This window comes from Salarias fasciatus, chromosome 8 (assembly GCF_902148845.1).
Source record: "Salarias fasciatus chromosome 8, fSalaFa1.1, whole genome shotgun sequence".
Classification (NCBI taxonomy): Eukaryota; Metazoa; Chordata; class Actinopteri; order Blenniiformes; family Blenniidae; genus Salarias; species Salarias fasciatus.
This window is the reverse complement of record NC_043752.1, coordinates 18,315,319-18,333,904: the sequence shown is the minus strand read 5'-3', so window position 1 is coordinate 18,333,904 and position 18,586 is coordinate 18,315,319. Positions and strand designations below refer to the sequence as shown.

The 18,586-nt window shown below is 52.7% G+C and overlaps 1 protein-coding gene across 5 annotated transcripts in view; it reads right to left on the bottom strand.

Annotated features, from left to right (window-relative positions):
* Positions 1–4,517: 4,517 nt before the first annotated feature.
* Positions 4,518–18,586, bottom strand: part of bahcc1b (BAH domain and coiled-coil containing 1b) — an 83,436-nt gene continuing 69,367 nt past the window's right edge. For 4 of the 5 annotated variants that reach the window (XM_030098666.1, XM_030098670.1, XM_030098669.1 and 1 more), the window contains 15 exons: positions 18,326–18,430; positions 15,482–15,560; positions 14,951–15,125; positions 14,678–14,845; positions 13,339–13,491; positions 12,934–13,166; positions 11,434–11,605; positions 11,105–11,222; positions 10,767–10,842; positions 10,576–10,684; positions 10,370–10,486; positions 10,140–10,277; positions 8,278–9,722; positions 7,434–7,670; positions 4,518–6,925 (listed from right to left, as the gene is read on the bottom strand). In XM_030098666.1, coding sequence (XP_029954526.1) covers positions 6,716–6,925; positions 7,434–7,670; positions 8,278–9,722; positions 10,140–10,277; positions 10,370–10,486; positions 10,576–10,684; positions 10,767–10,842; positions 11,105–11,222; positions 11,434–11,605; positions 12,934–13,166; positions 13,339–13,491; positions 14,678–14,845; positions 14,951–15,125; positions 15,482–15,560; positions 18,326–18,430 — 3,535 coding nt within the window. In that variant the 3' untranslated portion in view covers positions 4,518–6,715. The remainder of the gene's footprint in view (positions 6,926–7,433; positions 7,671–8,277; positions 9,723–10,139; positions 10,278–10,369; positions 10,487–10,575; positions 10,685–10,766; positions 10,843–11,104; positions 11,223–11,433; positions 11,606–12,933; positions 13,167–13,338; positions 13,492–14,677; positions 14,846–14,950; positions 15,126–15,481; positions 15,561–18,325; positions 18,431–18,586) is intronic. The other variant, XM_030098671.1, reaches the window with a different exon arrangement.

Below are 18,586 nucleotides of genomic sequence, written 5' to 3'. Positions count from 1 at the left end.
ACACCTCCGAGGAGGATGGAGGGACGTTTCCAGATGAAACGGTTGGTTTCAGCCTCAGAAATGTGACGTGAATCGCACAGGGCAGCCGGCGCCGCCGCCAGCACGCCTCCAGACACACACTGACCGAACGACAAGCGCGTGAAGACAGAGAGCGCAAAACTCTGGGTCAAAAAAAACACCAACGTGATGCTTGGAGTGTTGAATACATGTGCTTTAATCTGTCCGCCGCTGCGTCACTCTGACTGACTGACATTTATTAGCTCTAATGCAGCGATGAGCGGCACACACACACTGTGATTGTACAGGTTCAGATTAATGCATGAAAACAGCAGACACACACACACACACACACACACACACACACACACACACACACACACGGACCCCTGGCACCTGAGCGGAGTGCCCTCACCGTGCCAACATGTGGGAGCAGTTACAGTAAAGAAACACTGCCAAGACCACTCTGCAAGCAGCTGCCAGGGGCCACACACACACACACACACACACACACACACAACGATCTCACACACACACACAGCTGTGTTTTCGTTGCTCGAGAGCTTCGCTCGGTGTTAACTTCCCTCAACTTCCCGCAGACCGGCTCCAGCCTGGACCACACCTCTCACTGGACTGACCGCGGCCCTCGTGCGCGCTCGCTCGGAGGCGGCGAACGCACACGCCGTCAAGACGCGCACACGCGTGTCTGACGCGGCGAGAGAAACGGGCCCGTCGAGGCTGATTCCCACGCAGAAAATCTCTAAGTTTACCAATTATGCTCCAAATTGTTGATTAATTTCCTGTCATTTATCACCATGGTAACGATGCCTTGACATTAGCTCTGCTCAGATGGGACCATTATCATTATTACCTGGGCTCATCTTGTGATTTGCAATAATTGCAGGGGTCATCTGAGTTTTTAATTGCCTGTGAGTCTGCCATGTGTGTAAACTATACGATTAAAAAAAAATTAAAATTCTAAAAAAAAAAAGAAGAAAAAAAAAGAAATCACTGCAAATTACCTTTCACGTTTTAGCAGAAATCTTCAGGTAAAATTAGATCTGTGTTTCAGTAATTGGAGTTTCTTTGTTTATTTTTTTTAAACTGGGATTTCTGGGGTTTTCTAAATTTGTTTTTCCTGCGTTGTTGGGGTTGAGAACAGAAAACTGATTGAATTTTATCAGACGCTACGGGAGTTTATGGAGCTGCTCAGCATGGAGGGCTGTTAGCGAAGAGGAGGCTAACACCAGCTAGCACGATTAACAATGTACCTGCGCTTTCTGTACTGTAGATTTAAAAGAGGAATAACAAAGTCATATTTTAGATTAAACTGATAAATGTTAGTTTCTTTCTATGGTGAGTTAGATTTTTTTTAAAAAAAACAGCGACACTGCAGCAGAATCAGCATGCTAACGGCGCCGCCGGAGGCCGTTAGCCTCCGCCATCCCGTCGTCTGTGAAGCTCTCTGATCCACACTTCCTGTCTCTTTTGTTTGATCCGTTCGGTAAATCTTTTGTAACATGAAAGCAGTCAGGTTTACGCCGTCGTAGCCGATAGAACGCGGAGAACCGTTCTGCCTTACCGTCGCATTTAGAAGTGTGCGAGGTGATAAATCCTCCGACGCCGTTCGGGTTTCACTGTACGCATTACGTGTGTGTGTGTGTGTGTGTGTGTGTGTGTGTGTGTAGGGGGGTGTAGCGTTACGGGGATCCTGATGACCCCCGCGGGGAGGCTGACAGCCCGTCCGGACCAGGGAACACACACTCCTGCTTTTATATAAATACCCTCGGTGTGTGTCGCTGCTCCCGCTGTCGCTGGGCTGGAGCTGGCAAGGCGTCCATTTCTGACACACACACACATATAATTTCCACCGCGTATCTCCGTCGTATCGTAAATATCACACACACATTCCCACACAGCAGCAGCTATCAGGTGTGTGTGTCCACCAAGACTTTACAGGATGTTTGACCTCTTCTGGCCGCCGCCCGCCTCCACCGTCCCAAATATCAAATACCGGCGTCAGCGACAACCGCCAGGACTGTGGGACACGCGGCTCGACGTGTGTGTGTGTGTGTGAGTGTGTGTGTGTGAGTGTGTGTGCGTGTGTGTGTGTTGTTGGAAATCAAATCATTTTTTCCTGTTGAAATCATCTGAATTAGAGACTCAAAGAGGAAGTTTTCCCTGAACGACTCGGTGAAAAACATGTCAGATATAAAACACTCCTCTCCTCTTCACCTCAGGTCACGGGGTCAAGCACTGCCTGGGCCTTTCTGAGTGGAGTTTGCATGTTCTCACCTTGTGTGTGTGTGTGTGTGTGTGTGTGTGTGTGTGTGTGCTTTGCAGACCTTCTCATCCACAGTAAACTACAGACAGATAGATAAAGAGAGGTATTCACATACAAAAAAGACATACTTTGAATTCTCTGTATTAAAATTAAAGACATTTTGAGTGAACGCTGAGTCATCTGAAGTATCTGGTATCAGGACGAAGTGTCTCGGTTTTTAAAAGTCAAAACGCTACTGAGTTTAGTATTCACGTCAGAAACCGTTTTTAATGATTATGGATCATTAAAAAATACTAACAAAAATAAAACTGTATCAAACAAGCAGAAGAGCAGAAGCAGTGCTCTGTAAATCTTACCTGTGTTACTCCTGTCCAATTCCAGTGTGAGGAGTACTAAACATCCAGTTTAACCTCAGTTCTCAGGAGTAAAGTTTGATTGACAGGTTCAGCAGCCAATCAGACTCAATGTTTGTCACAGGCCCCGCCCCTTTCACCTCTCACCTCTTCTCTCGTTAATAATAATATAAAGTGTCACACTGTCCTACTGTTTAGTATTAGGAGTATTTATTCTGAGACTTTATTGATGTAAAATATTGTATTTAATCATTTTTATCAGCTTCCCTCAGAAAAATGTCCATATTTTGTGTGAAGCGATTGTATTCTGCTCTATTCTGTGTAAATGAGGAGCTGATCAGTGGGACTGGTTGACCTGAGGTGACCCCTCTCCGGCGCTGACTCGCCGTCTCCTCAGAGCACATCCTTAAATTTCTCCCCCCTCCTCTAAATACTTTGTGTAATGGGCCAGAAAGTGAAACAAGTCATAAAGCGGGGGTTTGGGGTGGGGGTGGGGGGAGGACAGTGGAGGCTCGTTGGTGTAGTAATGCAGGAGAACATGGACGCCGCTTCCACGCCGCCAGGCCGCCATGATTTATGGAGGAAGACCATCTGCTGCCACAGAGGAACGTTGCACAACTACGAATGAGTCAGATTGGCTATAGGGACATCTACACTGTCTCACACACACACACACACACACACACACTCCTCCACCAGTGAACACCTTCCTGTGACACCTTCACCTCTTACACACACACACTCACACACACACACAAGCAAATCAGCTTGTGGCGTATTTGCTCTTCCAACATGAAAGGCGTCTCTCGTTAACCCGGGGGGCGCCCCCGGCCCGCCATTGTGCCCCTATCTCCCGCGGCATTCTGGGTAAAGTAGTTTGACAATGTCAGCCAGATAAGCCCAACGCAAACCTGCTGATAAGGAGTCAAAGACCGCTCTTAATGTGTGTGTGTGTGTGTGTGTGTGTTTTGAAGGCGTTGGCTGATCGAGGAGGATGTGAAAAGACCGAGAGTGAGGAGAATGGGTGTGTGTGTGTGTGTGTGTGTGTGTGTGTGTGTGTGTCCAGAGCGCTGTTCCATATCTTTGTAAAAACAAGACAAACTGCAGAAACAGCTAAAATGTGGAAGACAAAAGGAGAGCAAACACACACACACACACACACTTGCTGGACAAAGGGCCTGTATTTGAGTGTGTGTGTGTGTGTGTGTGTGTGATTTTAAACGACGGCCAAGTACCATTAGCGAAGTTATTCAGGGAAAAAAAAAAAAGGTGAGTCGAGTTTTCCTGTATCGACAAGCGAAACGCCGGCGGGAGGGGCGGCCATTACCACACGGCTCACAGCCGCCGCCGCCGCCGCCGCCTGGTGCCACGAGGCCGCCGGATCCCCGCTCAGGGTCAAAGGTCAACCCTCTGTCCGACCGGCCACGCCGCGGCGCGGCGAAAAGGTGCGAGTACCAATGGCAGGAAGTCTCAAATGAAAATTTGCACACCTTGTCCCAGAAAGTCCACACACACACACACACACACACACACACACTGGGAGCAGTGCAGGAATGCCGGCTGGCTCTCGTCGGAGGAGCACATGCGAGTAGATGTGAAATCTGGAGCCTCCTGAAAGCCGACCCCCCCCCCTTTGTCCTGCTAATGGCGCTGTTCCGTCTCCGTTATTCTGAATACCTGACCCACCTGTGGAGCCCCGCCGCCTCGCAGGAAACACAGCTGGATACAGTTTCCCTTCGCCCCCCCCCCTCCATCGCCGCAGCTACAGTTTCAAATTGCTTCCTCCTCTCCTGCCCCCCCCCCCCCTTCATTCTTACAGCAGACAAATGATCACCAAAAAAAACAAACAAGAGAAACGCTTCATTCTGTAAGAATCTTTTTTTAATGAAACACAAAAAAGGCAATAAAATTAAGATAAATATTTTTTTTTCTCTTTGTACATGAGGAAATATTTAAGTCGTATTTCCAAAGAATGACTGAGATTACATAATATATTTTAGTAGGCTATCTCAACCATACAAAGCAGGTTCCAGTGGGTCTAAAAAGAAAAAAAAACTAAAAAAAACAAAAAACCGCAATGCTCTCGCCTCTGTCAAGATGTGATGTTTAACAGTGAATCCAGTGTTTCTTAAAGAGAATACAGCTTTAAAAAAAAAAAACCCAAAAAAATCAATTAAAGACCCATTAAAGTAATAATTCAAAACTGAATTTCACATTAGGTTCCATTTAAAGCTTTTGCTTTGCAGTGTAACAGCGACGATGTTGGTAAAAGTCAGTCGACGTCCTGAAAGAAAAAGGAAAGAGGCGCTCCCGTTCTCCCCCCTGTAGGCTTTGCATCAACAAAAAGACAACGGCGAACGAGGAGAAACGAAAAAGAAAAACACACACAGACGGACATTTTTTTTTTTTGGCAAAGTAGGAATAAAAGTGACAAGAAGCATAATCTGTGATTTGATCCTCATCTTGTGTCTCTCTCTTCTTCTGTCCCATTGATTGGCTCTGATTGTCCTTCACAGTCACGTGACGCCGTCCCCGTCGCCATGGAGACCTCAAGTGCATCGGCTGGGCAGCGGCGTCGCTGCAGTGTCTGCCGGAGCGGCGCCGGACGAGGGGAGCGCTGTCAAACCCCTCGGAGATTGCAGGGGTCCCGGATCCAGGTCTGATTGAACGTCTTTCATGGAGCCGTCTTCCTTTCTGCTGCGGAGGAGCGTAAACTCAGCTGCTTTGGTATGTTTCCTCTGCTGCCGGATAAATATCTACATTTTGTTTCTTCTGTAGGTATACAGGCTAAAATGGACAGAGAACAGCAGAAACACAGCTTCCTTTCCAGTATTTGTTGAAACAAAAAGCTTCCAAGAAAAGGAAAAAAAAAAAGAACATTTCAAATACGACAAAGGAGAGAAAAAAAATAGGAGCTATGGACACATTTAAAAAGATCTTTTTATCAGATTTCCTTATAAAAACAAAGCGATTCCTAAACTCTCTTCCTGGGAATTCACACCGTCGCCTGAAGCGAGAGTCGCAACGTCGCAAAGTCGCCGTATCAGTGGAACAGAATCGCCCCAAATCAAACCCCGTCCCGTTCAGTGCATTGAGACAGAAGGAAACGTAACCTGCCCTCCTCCCTCAGCTGGAGCCCGCGGCCCACACACACACACACACACACACACACATTCTAAAAAAGCTAAATAAAATAATCTTCTCTGCAAAAGAAAAAAAAAGAAACAAGAACAAATATATATATGTAAACTATTTACACTGTTATTCTACAGGTAATGCTGTACAAAGCACACACACCCGCACGACCACGCACACACACACACACACACACGCGCACGCACGCACGCACGCACGCTCCGACATGCACGCACAGTTCAATTAAAAACGATCCCACTACCTGTACATGTGTCCTCGCACCTGAGCGGTGGCGAGGGAGAGGTATCGATGTGTATGGCTTGAAAACGGAGGAAAGAAAACAGAAAGAAAGAGTCGCCGCCTTTCGGCCGCCGGAGCCCAAACCTGCGCGTTCAGCGCGGGATCGATTAATATTCAGGGAGGCGAGCCCGCTGACGGGCGCGGGCGCGCGCGTGCACGTGCACGTGCAGACACGCTGAAGCACTATTTACTCAGAGCTCATTAAATGCCAAAAAGGGTCGCGGCGGCCGCTCTGCAAACACACATTCACGCGTCTGAACGGCACACTCCAAACTACAGTGTTTGTTGGTCCTCTGGTGGATCTCTGCGGCGCTCTGCGGCGCTCTGCGGCGCTCTGCGTCGCTCTGCGGCGCCACGCCGCGGCCAGACTGCCGGCTGAAGACCGGCAGAACCATCCAGACCGGTGCGGTCCACAGCGGGTCTCTGCTCCTGCACCCGCCCTGCTTCGCCGGTCCCGGACGGCTGAAGGCTCGGTCCTCGTCTGCCGGATCAGACGCTTCCTGTGAACGGACCCACCGCCTCCGCCCGCCGGCGGAGCCAGACGTCACCCGGCGGGGGGAACAAATCGATGCGCAGAGCTGGAATTCTTCGTCTTGCTGCGCCTCTGTCCCCGCTCCACGTTTGGCTTCCTCTCCGGCTGCCGCCGTTAGGACACGATGACGGCGCCGTCGGCGCCGACGAGCTGGCCCGTGGTGGGCTCGTACGTCCCGGCCAGGTAGAACAGGTCGTTGGCCGTGCCGGCCGCCTTGCGGTCCCGCGTCAGGTGGTCGTACTCGGCCCTGCTGACCACCTGGCAGCGGTGGGAGATGGTCTGCACGTCGTTCTCGTCCTCGTGGCTGGACTGGTACAGGGCGTTCTGCCGGGGACACAACGGGGTGAAGGAATGAGCCACATCATGTATTCCACTTTCACAAGGCGGGCTGTAAAAGGCCCGACCGCCGTGCTGCTGTCGGGCAGCGTCTCTGCGTTGTTTTCACTGCCACTCGCTCCCTCTTGTACCGCCGGTTTTCTGGAGAGTTTCTGCGAGCGGCGGCCTCTGCTGTGTGCTCGGCGCCACGTCGCCGCTCATGCTAAATACTCTACTTATTCAAAACAGGCCAATGTTATTGTTTGCCAGAAAATGTAAAATGCATGGCGTCCCGCGCTGCGGAGACGTTTCCCGGGAAGGCCCGCCTTCCGCTGCGCGCTCAGAAGTGCAAATGTTAACGGTTTCATGGAGCGAGTGGAAGTTCAATCATTCATATCAGAGGGGAATAGGGAATAAAAGGGAGCAAAGTGGTAATATATTTATATGAAAATGTCACAGGCTTGTTACTTTGACCATTCCCCTTTCACAAATTCCACTCGCGCTCCCCAGGCTTTACCTTGCCGTCGCGGTGTCGCTTCCCCAGGCGCGTCTCCTCCGGGTGGTAGAACCACTTGACCCTGACCACCATGCTGGAGCTCCAGGACTCCCAGAGGCTCTCCACTCGGCCCACGTAGGGCAGCTGGGGCCGGCCGGGTGACAGGAACACGGCGCAGTCTCCGACACGCACCGTCTCCTTGCCCCGCACGATGGCCTTGTAGAAAAGCTTCCGGGCTTTACCCTTTAGCCCTCGCCTCTGCCGGGGAAGAGGAAAATAACACTCAGCCACTTTATTAAGTGTGGAGACTTTATTTCACCACAGGACCAGTTTAAAGAAGTAATTTGAGGGACTTGTTGGGTTTGCTAAAGCCTCTCATATCAGCAGGAAGTACGATTTAGTCACCTTTAGACGAACAAACACTAATAAACCAGTCATATTATTAAGTATCAACAGTAATTCTAATGTAGAAGATAAAGCCAGAGCCTTGGCAACGCGGCGCTATTCCTGCTCGGTCTCTTGATTCGTCGGTGCAAACACACTCCGAGGGGTCACCTTCCCTTTAAGCCCAGCGCCTCGGTCGACAGATGTAGCCGTGTTTACAAAGCAAACAGGGCGGCAGAATGGGAGCTGTCACTAAAACTGTTGTGTTCTCTTATCGCAGGACGTGACTCAGTGTTCGGGATAACAAATGTAAAGATTAACAGCGCCAAATTGGCTTGATTGTGTGCAAAGTATGAAACAGTAAAGGCGAGGAGGATCTGAAAGCGGTGAGTTCAGGTACGTCCCTGCGCATTAAGACGGCGGTTCTGAAAGAACGATGCCAAAACAAGAGAAGTGATCCAAACAGATGCTGAAGTCTGACCTGTGTGGGGTTTCCAGACCACTTCCAGAGCTGCCGTCCAGGCAGCAGGGGGGTCAGGCTGGGCAGCGGCTCCGGCGAGGACATCCTCTGCTTCTTGGACGTCCCTGCGTCTTTGGCGGCGGGTTTGATCTGCTGGCACGCGGCGCCGCTCTGGCTCTGGTGGTGGCTGTTGGCCACGCCCTCCTTCCTCTTCAGCTGGGCCTTCGCCGTGCTGCCGCTGGACATCATGCCCCCTTTGGAGACGTACTCCTTCCTGTCCTCTGCTCTGTCGGGCCTCGCCTTGGACCCCGGGGCCCCCGTGCCGGCCTTGGCCATGTAGCCGTGAGCCGGGGCCGGGGAGGGGGAGGGGCTGGAGGCGGCGGGGTCGGGGCTGCGCAGGTCGGAGTTCACGCTCTGCCTGTGCTTGTGCTTGTCTTGCTGGAGGAGAGCGCGGCGCAGCAGCACGGAGGACTCCTCGTCGGACGAGTAGGACGAGTCGTTGTCCGAGGAGCAGAGGGACGAGGACGAGATGGAGCCGGACGAGGAGGAGGACGAGGAAGACGACGAGAAGCAGATGGAGAGGCGGGACAGGAAGCGGCCGCCTCGGTGGGACGATGAGACGGCCGCGCTTCGTCTCGGGGCTCGGGCGTCTCGGCCGTCGTCCTCGTCGTCCTCGTCCAGCTCGGAGTAGGAGCTGGGGCAGTCGCTGGGGTAGTCCAGGCTGTAGTCCCCGCTCTGCACCCCCAGGCCAGCTGGGAGGAGGTCCTTTCTCAAAGCGGGGACGCCCTTCAGGAGCGCCTCGGACCGGGGCCCGGCGCCGTCTCGCTCGCCTCCTGCTTTCTTGCCGTCCTTGACCAGCAGCGCCGGTTGGATGTATCTCATCGGCGCCCCGGCGGAGGCGTGGCCCTTCCCCGCCCGCCCTCCGGTCCCACCCAGCCGCAGCAGCGCCTTGCCGTTCTTCGTTTTCGGGGAGGTCACCCCTTCGTGGTCCAGCTTCACCAGGAAGTGCTTCCTGTCGCGCTCGCTCACCGACTTCCTGGTTCCGGCCGCCATCGCCAAGGCGGCGGACGAGGAGGACGAAGACGAGGGCGGGTCCTGCAGTCCCATGGCGGCCGCCGTTGGAACCGGCCGACCGGCGGCGGAGCTCCCGCTTCCGAAGGTGGAGTAGCCGTTGGCGATGCTGCTGAAGGAGTCCACCTCAAAAGGAGAGCCGAAGATGCCTTTGATGGGGGTCGGCGGCGCCGGCGGGCGGGAGGCGGGCCGGTGGAACAACCCCAGGTCGCGCTCCCGGATCTTCTTCTGGGTCTTGCGAGACGTCCCGTTGAAGAGGAAGAAGTCGACCGGCGGCCGCTTCCTTTGCATGGACCAGTTCAGCAGGGAGGCGCTGGCTTTGGTCCTGGAGTCCGGGCCGGACCCGGCCGGGCCGCTGGGTTCAGGCACCGAGTGGATCTTCTTGGGTCTGCCGACTGCAAAACGATCCAGACAGATACTGTCAATATTCTGCAGTGTTTTCTCTCTTTTTCATTCAGAAGAGATGGTGATTAATTAGGCAACTAACAGCGTTGCTTCATCTTTACATATTTTTATCTCCTTGAAGTTGAACCGGGCGGGCGTGTTTCAACATATCCATTACTCAAACGGCTCCGAACCTGGAAAACCAGTCCATCTCTTCGGCTTCATATTCCCTCTCGGTCTGACAGGAGTTATGTGTGCGCTGACACGCTAATGACGCTTTGCTAAATCATAAATAACGGGGTCATGTGGAGGGTAAACAATGAGCCTCGCACAAGGAATCCCTTGACGGCTCTGGTGCCTTACAGACCGGCGGTCGGCCGTCTGATTGGACTGGGAGGCATCAGACAACCCGTCCCCGCCGTCCTCACCTGGCCGTTTCTCCTGGGGTCTCCCTCCCTGCTCCTCATTGGCCGGCTTGTCTGCCGATGAGTCTTTCTTCTCCTGGACGGAGACCCTTCGCCCTCGCCGGCCGGGCGAGGTGAGGAGAGCTGGAGACGGCTCAGCGCCTGACAGAAAGGCATCGTTATGAATCCATTTTTTTTTATTTTCATATTTGATCCTATTCCTGTCGCTCAGGGAAAACCAAAAACACACTCACAGCGTATTTGGTAGCCCGGAGGAAGAAGCCTGATGTTCACGAGGGAGATTCTCCCTCGGTCTCCGTCGTCAAACTCCACCATCACGCCGCCGTCCTTCTCCTCCTCGCTCGGACCCCCTGGTGTGAAGCACGGGAAAGTCAGCGTCAGTGAATGTACGGTACGCGCTCCCGCGTGCGGCGTGGGCCGACCGGCGCGGTCCGCTGACCTCGGTGGACGTATCCGGGGTAAAGGCACCGGGAGCGCTCGCTCCAGTAGGCACACACTCGCGTCCCCGCCGCCAGGATGGCCTCCGTCTGCGGCCGCACATCCAGCACCTGGCCACACACCTCCTCTCAGTTAAAGCCAACACGTCTCCACACAAAGAAAATCCACACGCCGCGGCGCCGGCTCGCTCACCGCTTCCTGCAGTAGCTGCTCCAGCGAGTAAATCCGGGGGCGATTCCCCCGTTCCCCTTCGATAACGACGCTGAATCTGGGAAAGAACAGATTAACGCAAAATGAGACTCTTGAGGAGGAAAACTCTGACTTTAATTTGTAACTTTTATTCTCAGCACTATGACTACTGCTGTTCCAAGGCTGTTTGTTTGAAAACAGATGTTTTGCTGCAAGTGCTGAGTTGCGTTTCGCTGGCAGATGTGTGGGCCGCTACTAGCTTCCAAACATCAGACTAACGGTTTTCATGTGAAAAGCAGAGGGATCTCTGCGATCCCTCCAGATCTGGCGGCGGGCCTCACATGTCGGGCAGGTCCAGAGTTTGGACGCAGGCGGCGTACAGCAGCTCGTCCTCCTTGGAGATCAGGATCTTCAGCCCGTCGACCAACATCTCTTTACTCAGCACGCAGTTTGGCAGCGCTGGGCGGAGCAGGAAGATGGATGGGGAGAGAAGATAAAGGGTGAGATGCACGTAATTTGTGAGTGTGTTGAATAATTGCTGTGTGAAGTGAGGAGGAGGGACAAAGAGCCGGGGAGAGAGGCGGCTACATGTGTGCTAGGAATTCAACCCGCTGTGAAATCCTGCCCGAGTGCGTTGAAGAAGTAATGATGTGTCGGCGCTCGCGCCCACCAGGTATCCTGCAAGGCATGTTGGGAGGAAGGTGGATCAGCGACTTCTCCTTGGAGCCGTCCTCCTCGTCCTCCTCCTCCTCCCCCTCGGAGAAGCTGCTCTCCTCGTCCAGGCGGAAGTTGTCGTCGGCGGCGAAGCTCTGCAGGAGCCGGCTGACGCCGTGGCCTTTCTCCTGGAGGAGAGAGGAGGCGTGACGTCAGGACGGCGTTCCCCCGGCGCTGAGCGGGAGCCGCAGACGGCAGGACCGGGTCTAACAGCGCTGATGAATGGCGAAGGCGTCGGCGGAAAGCCTCCGCGGGCGCCCACGCCTCTCGTAACGCGACACTTCAACGAAGCCTTCAGCGTTTCTTCCCTCCTCACTTGCCACCTTTCACTCACAGGTCAGAGGTCACGCTGAGTAATAACTTCTGACCTGGCGAGGCTTCGGTTTATTGCTGAAGGACACTTCACGTCAGGTGGAGACACACACACACACACACACACACACACACAGCAGGAACTACCCATCTCCAGACCGGTTTGGGCCGGCCTATCCGAAGATGACAGATGACTGATGATGGAGCGTAAGCTCGCCCAACAGGTTTCTGCTTGTATTCAAGCTTTCCAAAGCAGGAGCCATGATATTCAATCAGACGAAGATGGTGTGTGTGCGTGTGTGAGTGCGTGTGCGCGAGCGAGCGCGCGTGTGTGTGTAGGTGTATATTTGGTGTTTCCACATAAGGAGACCATATATTTCAGTCACGGAGGTTTCGTCACCAGAGGGCATGGGTGATTACTTCCTTTTAGAGCTGGGAGTGTGTGTACATTTCTGTGTGTGTGTGTGTGCACGCATGGGTGTGTGTGGAGTTATGGCCAATGATTATCTTGATATTTCTCTGTTTGGTTTTGAGTTATGTGTTTTTGGACGTTCCCTCGCGATGACTCAAAGACTAAGCCGACCTCGGGGCATTTCGCTTCAGAGCCAGCGCCGGTGTCTCGCCAACGGCTGCTTCCACAGATAAAGCGGGGCCGGCGGTGTGTTAGCTCAGCCGGCACGCACACAAAAGTACACATATAACAAGAGCGGGCGATATATTTGACAAAGCGAGTGATTTACGGCTGACACCGAGCACCTCGCCACGGGGGGCGGGAGTCGCCGGTAAAAGCCGCGTCGGCGCTAATCCACACGACTTTCAAACTTCCTGGCGAGGCGTGGCTCAATCCAGCAAGCTCCGGGCTCTTCCAGATTCTTCCACACTTCTCTCTTTCTCAGGCTGTATTTGAATACAGCAGAGGGCCAAAGGGAGGAGACCTGTGAGTCACCTTTCCTCTCTCGGGTTCCAGTAAGTCCCTGTCTGAGCTTATTCCCCACCAGAGCAGAAAACAGCAAGTCCCTCCTTGCTCGTTAACTCATTTCCAAAGTGAAGCAATTGCTTTGGTCAAAGGATTACGACAGCAGTGCTTTATGGGAAACTCAGGCTGACTGAACCATTGCAGTGCTTGTTGCTCTCGGTGTCCCACCTTCCCCCGGACGTCGGGTCCTGCGGGCGTCTTCTCGTCCTCCTTGCGAGGCCTCTTGGCCTCCGCCAGAGCTCTGTGGCCGTCGGCGAAGCCGCGGCCCAGCGGCAGGCCGGCCCAGCCGGGCAGGGAGGCTCTGCTGGCCCCCGGGGGGTCCGGACGGCCCCGCTCTGCGCTGCCGTGGCCCGGCCTCCCGGGCATCCTCCTGTGGCCCGGGCTGTGCAGGCCGGCCAAGCCTGGACGGGAAGGGAGATCATGAGTTTCATGGCAAAAAGCTGTCAAACATAAACACTAAAGATTAAAGACACACCAATATTCTGTTGTTTGCCTAAATTTTTGCTGGAGTCAGTTTTAATTTTGCCTAAAAGCTGAACAGTACTCTGCTGGAGTTGAAGCCCAGATTCTCACCAGGGGGTCCTGATCTCTTACTCCTGGCTGTCTGGTTTGCCTGGATCTTGGAGGACTGCGACGAAAGAGACCCGGCGGCAGCTTTTTTGGAAGACGAGCCCGTCCTGACGTCAGCCGCTCCGTCTTCGCTGTCGTAGCTGCCGTCCTCGTCCTCTGCCGGAGTCACAACATCAGTATGGTCGGCCGCGGCCCGCCCGGCGATTTGTATGTAAACAGCGTTAACAGCCAGGGCCCGCTGGAGGAGGCGTATTGACAGCAAGCTTTCAGGATTCCTCTGCATGTGCTGAACATTACACCCGTCTGTGGCTGAATCTGATTTTCCCAACCATGAATAATGAGAAAAATAAAACCTCACAGACGAATTTTATCTTGTTTTTTCACTTATTAACGTCCAAAGAGCTCAACCGGCTTTAATGGGACGATGATGTTCAGCTTGATCTCTAACTGCAGTGACGGGAAGCAAATGTTGAGATACTGAAATGCAGCTTTACACACACACACACACACACACACACATCGTTATTGGCAGCTGTGTGTTGCTGACTGTGGGGGTCGTGTTGGGTGTCGACACATCTGACACACTTGTCACTTACATGGCATTCTCGTCAACACTTCGGCTCAGACACACACACACACACACACACACACACACACACACACACACACGGACACGAACACACACACACACACACACAAGGCTGAAGGGTCACGGGTGTTTCATATCGGACCGTCCTCTCCAGTTAAGAAGATAAAAGTTGTGATGGGGGACTTTCAACTTCCTTTTACTCGGGGCCTTGAAGGAGGGCGGTAGCAGGAGGTGGAGAGGTGAGGGAGGTGGGGGTGGGGGTGGGGGGGTGGTGGGGGTGGTGGGGGTGAGACATTCTGAACGGGAGCGTCGCCGGCTCACGTTACGGCGCGCTGATGAGGGCAGAGGCGGCTCCGCGGCGTGCCTGTGGCGAGCCGTTAACGGTTTTAACAGCGTGACAGACGAGCCGGGAAGTGAGAGCGGACCCCTGATGACGGCCAACATTTCACTCTCAGACGCTTCACACACACACACACGCACACACACACACACACACATGCACACACACACACACACACGCACACACACACACACACACACACACAGCTTTATCTCACAAAGTCCCGTCCAGGTTGTGTATCAGTTCAATTAGCAGCGCTTGACTCACAAACAAACCGACGGACTCTGCCTCCTCCTGACAGGTGAATCCATTAAAGGCTGCGCGAACGCAGCGCTGATTGTTTCTTTCATTTTCGTTCATACAGACAGGACGCCGCGGCAGACGCCGCCGCTGGCTGAATGCACGTCGCTCACCGTGCTCGGAGCTCTCGCTGTCGCTCCGCTCCTCGCGGGCCTCGTGCTTCTCGGCGGCCCGGCCGTCTCTGTGGCGAGCTCTGCTGGAGCTGATGCTGAGCAGCGCTTTGGGCTTTCGGCCCCTCTTCCTCTTGACGGTCTGGTCGGCAGCCTGGTCCTGCTGCAGGTCTAATAAAGCCAACAGGAGCAAAGGGAGAAGGTTTCATTATGGCGTCCTACACGATAAACAAAAGGTGAGCGTAGATCTTCATTTCCTCTCCCCCCCGTCTGCACCTTTTCCTGCGGCTCTACAGAGGCTCTTGGAGGCGTCGTCCTCGCCGCGGTGCAGCATGGCTGCTGAGGACACGCTGCGCTTTGTGGCAGCCTTCTGCTTCAGCTGGGTGACCCGCCGGGCCAGCCTGGAGCTCAGGGCGCTGGGCCGGCCTCTGTGCTTGCAGCGAGCCTTCATCTGAAGACCCAGAAAGAAACAATTCAGACAATTTGTTTCTGCTGACTGAGACAAAAGAAAAGCAGTAGCAGCAGGGAGGAGTTCCAGTCAACATTCTGCATGTTTTCGAGGGTTAAAGCTCGACTTGGAGTGAGACCGAGTTTGGTTGAAGTAGGAGAAACGCTGTGAGAAAGCTGAAACAAGCATGAATCACAGCTCGGTGTGTGTGGGTGTATTCAGATTCGTTATTGTTGTGGGAAACTAAATCTGTTCACACACCGACAATATGTGGACCTTTTTGTCCTCGTGTGGACAGAAAGCAGACCTCCGTGCATGTGTGTGTGTGTGTGTGTGTGTTCTGGCGCTCCTCCACTGACCTGAGCAGCGCTCAGGCTGTTGAAGCTGTGATTGGACATTGAATTCCTTGATTTCTCCCCCAGTAAATTCAGCCCGGCCCTGGAAAACATCAAAACACAGCGGAGACGCAGAGAAGTGAGAATTTATCATACATGGACCTGATCACACTTGTCGTCTCTCTCGAGGATGATGTTCTCTCTAGCTCTGCCTCTCCGCTCTCGTCTTTGGAGCTGCACTTCCATCTCTGCCGGGTTCATTCATTGTCTCGCTCTCCTCGTCTGTCTCGTGACTTTGATGAGCTAAAAGGCAGGCTCCGTCGGCCGGCTGCGCCGCTTGACAGCAAACAGAAATATTCAGCAGCCCCTCCAATATGAAACTCCGCTGAATCACCACATAAAAGCCCAGGAATTATCTGGTGTGAATAAGAGAGAGAGAGAGAGGGAGAGAGAGAGAGGCTGAGGAGGGAGGAGAATGGGCGAGGGGGAAGGGAAAGAGACAGAGAGCGAGATGAAGCAGTCTCGGGGGAGTCTGTCCGTTGACCGGAGCTTCAGGGCTCAATCGATAAACACTAACCTCTATTGAACACTACTCCTCCTTTCCTCTCTCTCCTCTTTCTCCGTCCTTCCCTCGTTGCTTGTGTGCTCTCTCACACCACAGGCAGTAAGCTCCCTCTCTCTCCGACAGAGAGAGAGAGAGAGAGACACACACACACACTCCTACACACACACACACACAGTTAGCAGCTGGTGTCTGAAGCAGGTGAATCCAATATTCCCAGAGAGGGAAGGTTTGGCTCTCAGCATCCCGGCTCGTGGGAGAAGAGAGGAGAGGAGAGGAGGAGATAAAGAGAGGAGAGGAGGAGAGGAGAGGAGAGGAGGAGATAAAGAGAGGAGAGGAGAGGAGAGGATTCCTTTCTGTCTGATCATTCACTTTTCGCTCCATATCAGCTCCTCATTCGTCCTGTCAGAGTCAGAGCTCTTGTCCAGTCAGACATTATCAGCTCCCAGTGCTGTAAAGAAAGAGTTTCTTAACCCTTCCTGAACTGGAGACACATTTGCATATTCCACACTAGCAGGGCGGGTCTGATTCGACTCAATAATTGAACTTCTGCTGCTGCTTTCAGGATTAGGAAGCTGCTGCTACGCTGCATGTGAGTCATTTTTAAGTCCTTTTCATTGTAAACAATACGTCACATCATCGTCCTCAACAGCAACGGATCACTTAATGAAATCCATCAAGAACTTTCTCTATTTACCGACTTTTCACTGCCTGTAACCCAGAAATATAATGAAACATCGAGACATGACATTCCTAACTGCTGCACTTGAATGAGAAAGGCCTGATATAATGTGAATTTCCTGAAACACAGGAAGAAAATGAAATCATGCGGGTCCTATTGTTTGAAAAAGAATCAAGACGATGCCAGAGCTTACTATTCCCCGAACAATTCACCACATCCACCACAGACTAAAACATCCACTGCAGGTCTGTTATTATCTGTTTGTATTGTGACACAAATGTGGTTGTTGGATCTAAAGTGACTCTTGTAACTTTGTTTACAACTTTCTGAAACCAACCATCACTGCATGAAGTCTACACTTTTAACTGTGTTGTGTGTGATTTTTACCTTCTTTTTTCAGTGTTTCAACTTTTCTCAAAACGTCAGTACACCCTTTCTGTCAACAGCCGGAGCTGATTACCCATAAGCCACTCCTGCTTCCCCTCAGCCCCACGCTGGGACTGACGGAGAGGAGGAAAGCACAGCAGCGGAGTCATTAAGGAAAGCCTCCCCAAAAAAAAAAAAAAAAATGACTATACAATGTTGAAGCAGCACGTTCATGTTGATTGTTCAAGGAACGCAATATTCAGCAATTACGAATGTTTAGATGTCTGCAGACTCTTTCTGCAGAACAGAAGCCGATGTCTGCACGGAGGAAATATAGTTGAGGATTCCGAGCAGACTCCTCCGCTGCGCTGCTCTCCCTGCATCCCCCACGAGAAGATGAAAGTGTAAACAAATGATACATCGCTTGTTAATAACAACAGTAATCCTGTTTAGGCATGTAGCAACCGGCTCTACTAATTAAACAACTTCTGTGTGTGTGTGCGTGTGTGTGTGAGTGTATGAGTGTGTGTGGCGCGTCGGCACGTAAGACCAAAGGCTTTCATTGTCATTTTCATTAGCACTTTCTAATCACGGTAACCGTGACAAACCTGGAGTTTCTCTAATCATTGCATCAAGGCGAGGGGAGCACATGCTAGCAGAGGTGGGGCATCATGAGAAAACACATTTATCACTGCGAGTGCGGAGCAGTGTGAGTGTGAGTGCGCGTGCGGTTTGAGCGGGAGTGCGCGTCAGCGCTAAAGTTTGCATGTGTGAAGTGTGAGACGGCGTGCGGGTGTGTGTTGCGGCTGGCGGGGCTGGCGTGGAGTCATTCATCACTGTAATAACTGAGCGTGGGGACCGAGTCCGGCCGGATTAATAAACGCTGCAGGTTCACGTGGAATCAGGACATAATCAATACAAGTGATAAATATGATTAAAAGTGATTAATGGTGATTAATGAAGCCCTCATCTCCATTACCTTCTCTCATTAAAAATCACACCCAGCTTACAGCTCCCATCACATCATCCACTCAGTGTGTGTGTGTGTGTGTGTGTGTGTGTGTGTGTGTGTGAGCAGCTCCTTCCAGCGCCCAATCAAGCAAATCATCAGCTATAGAGCATTCGAATCAATTCAGCTGAAGAAGAACTTCTTGAAAATCAACCGCGCCTTTCACTAAAAACACAAACAGAAATCAGGCTGAATGAGCGGGGCTTGCCAATCACACTGATTATCCCGACGCAGCATCGCCGCGCTGACCTCAGTCTCTTGGAGCTCTCCGCAGCAGCTGGGCCGGGGGTGGACTTGCGCTTGCGGGGGCGGCCGGGCCCCCGGCGAGCCGGGCTACGAGACGTCTCCTCTTTCCTGCACAGAGGTAGGGAGGAGGAGGAAGAGGAGGAGAGAGATTAAAGATGCCGTCAGGACAGTAAGAGGAATCAGGAGGAAGCTTGTATCGGCTGCAGGTCAGAATGCATTAGGTATGAGCAGGCGGCAAGTCCGGATAAATCAGGGGGATGCAGC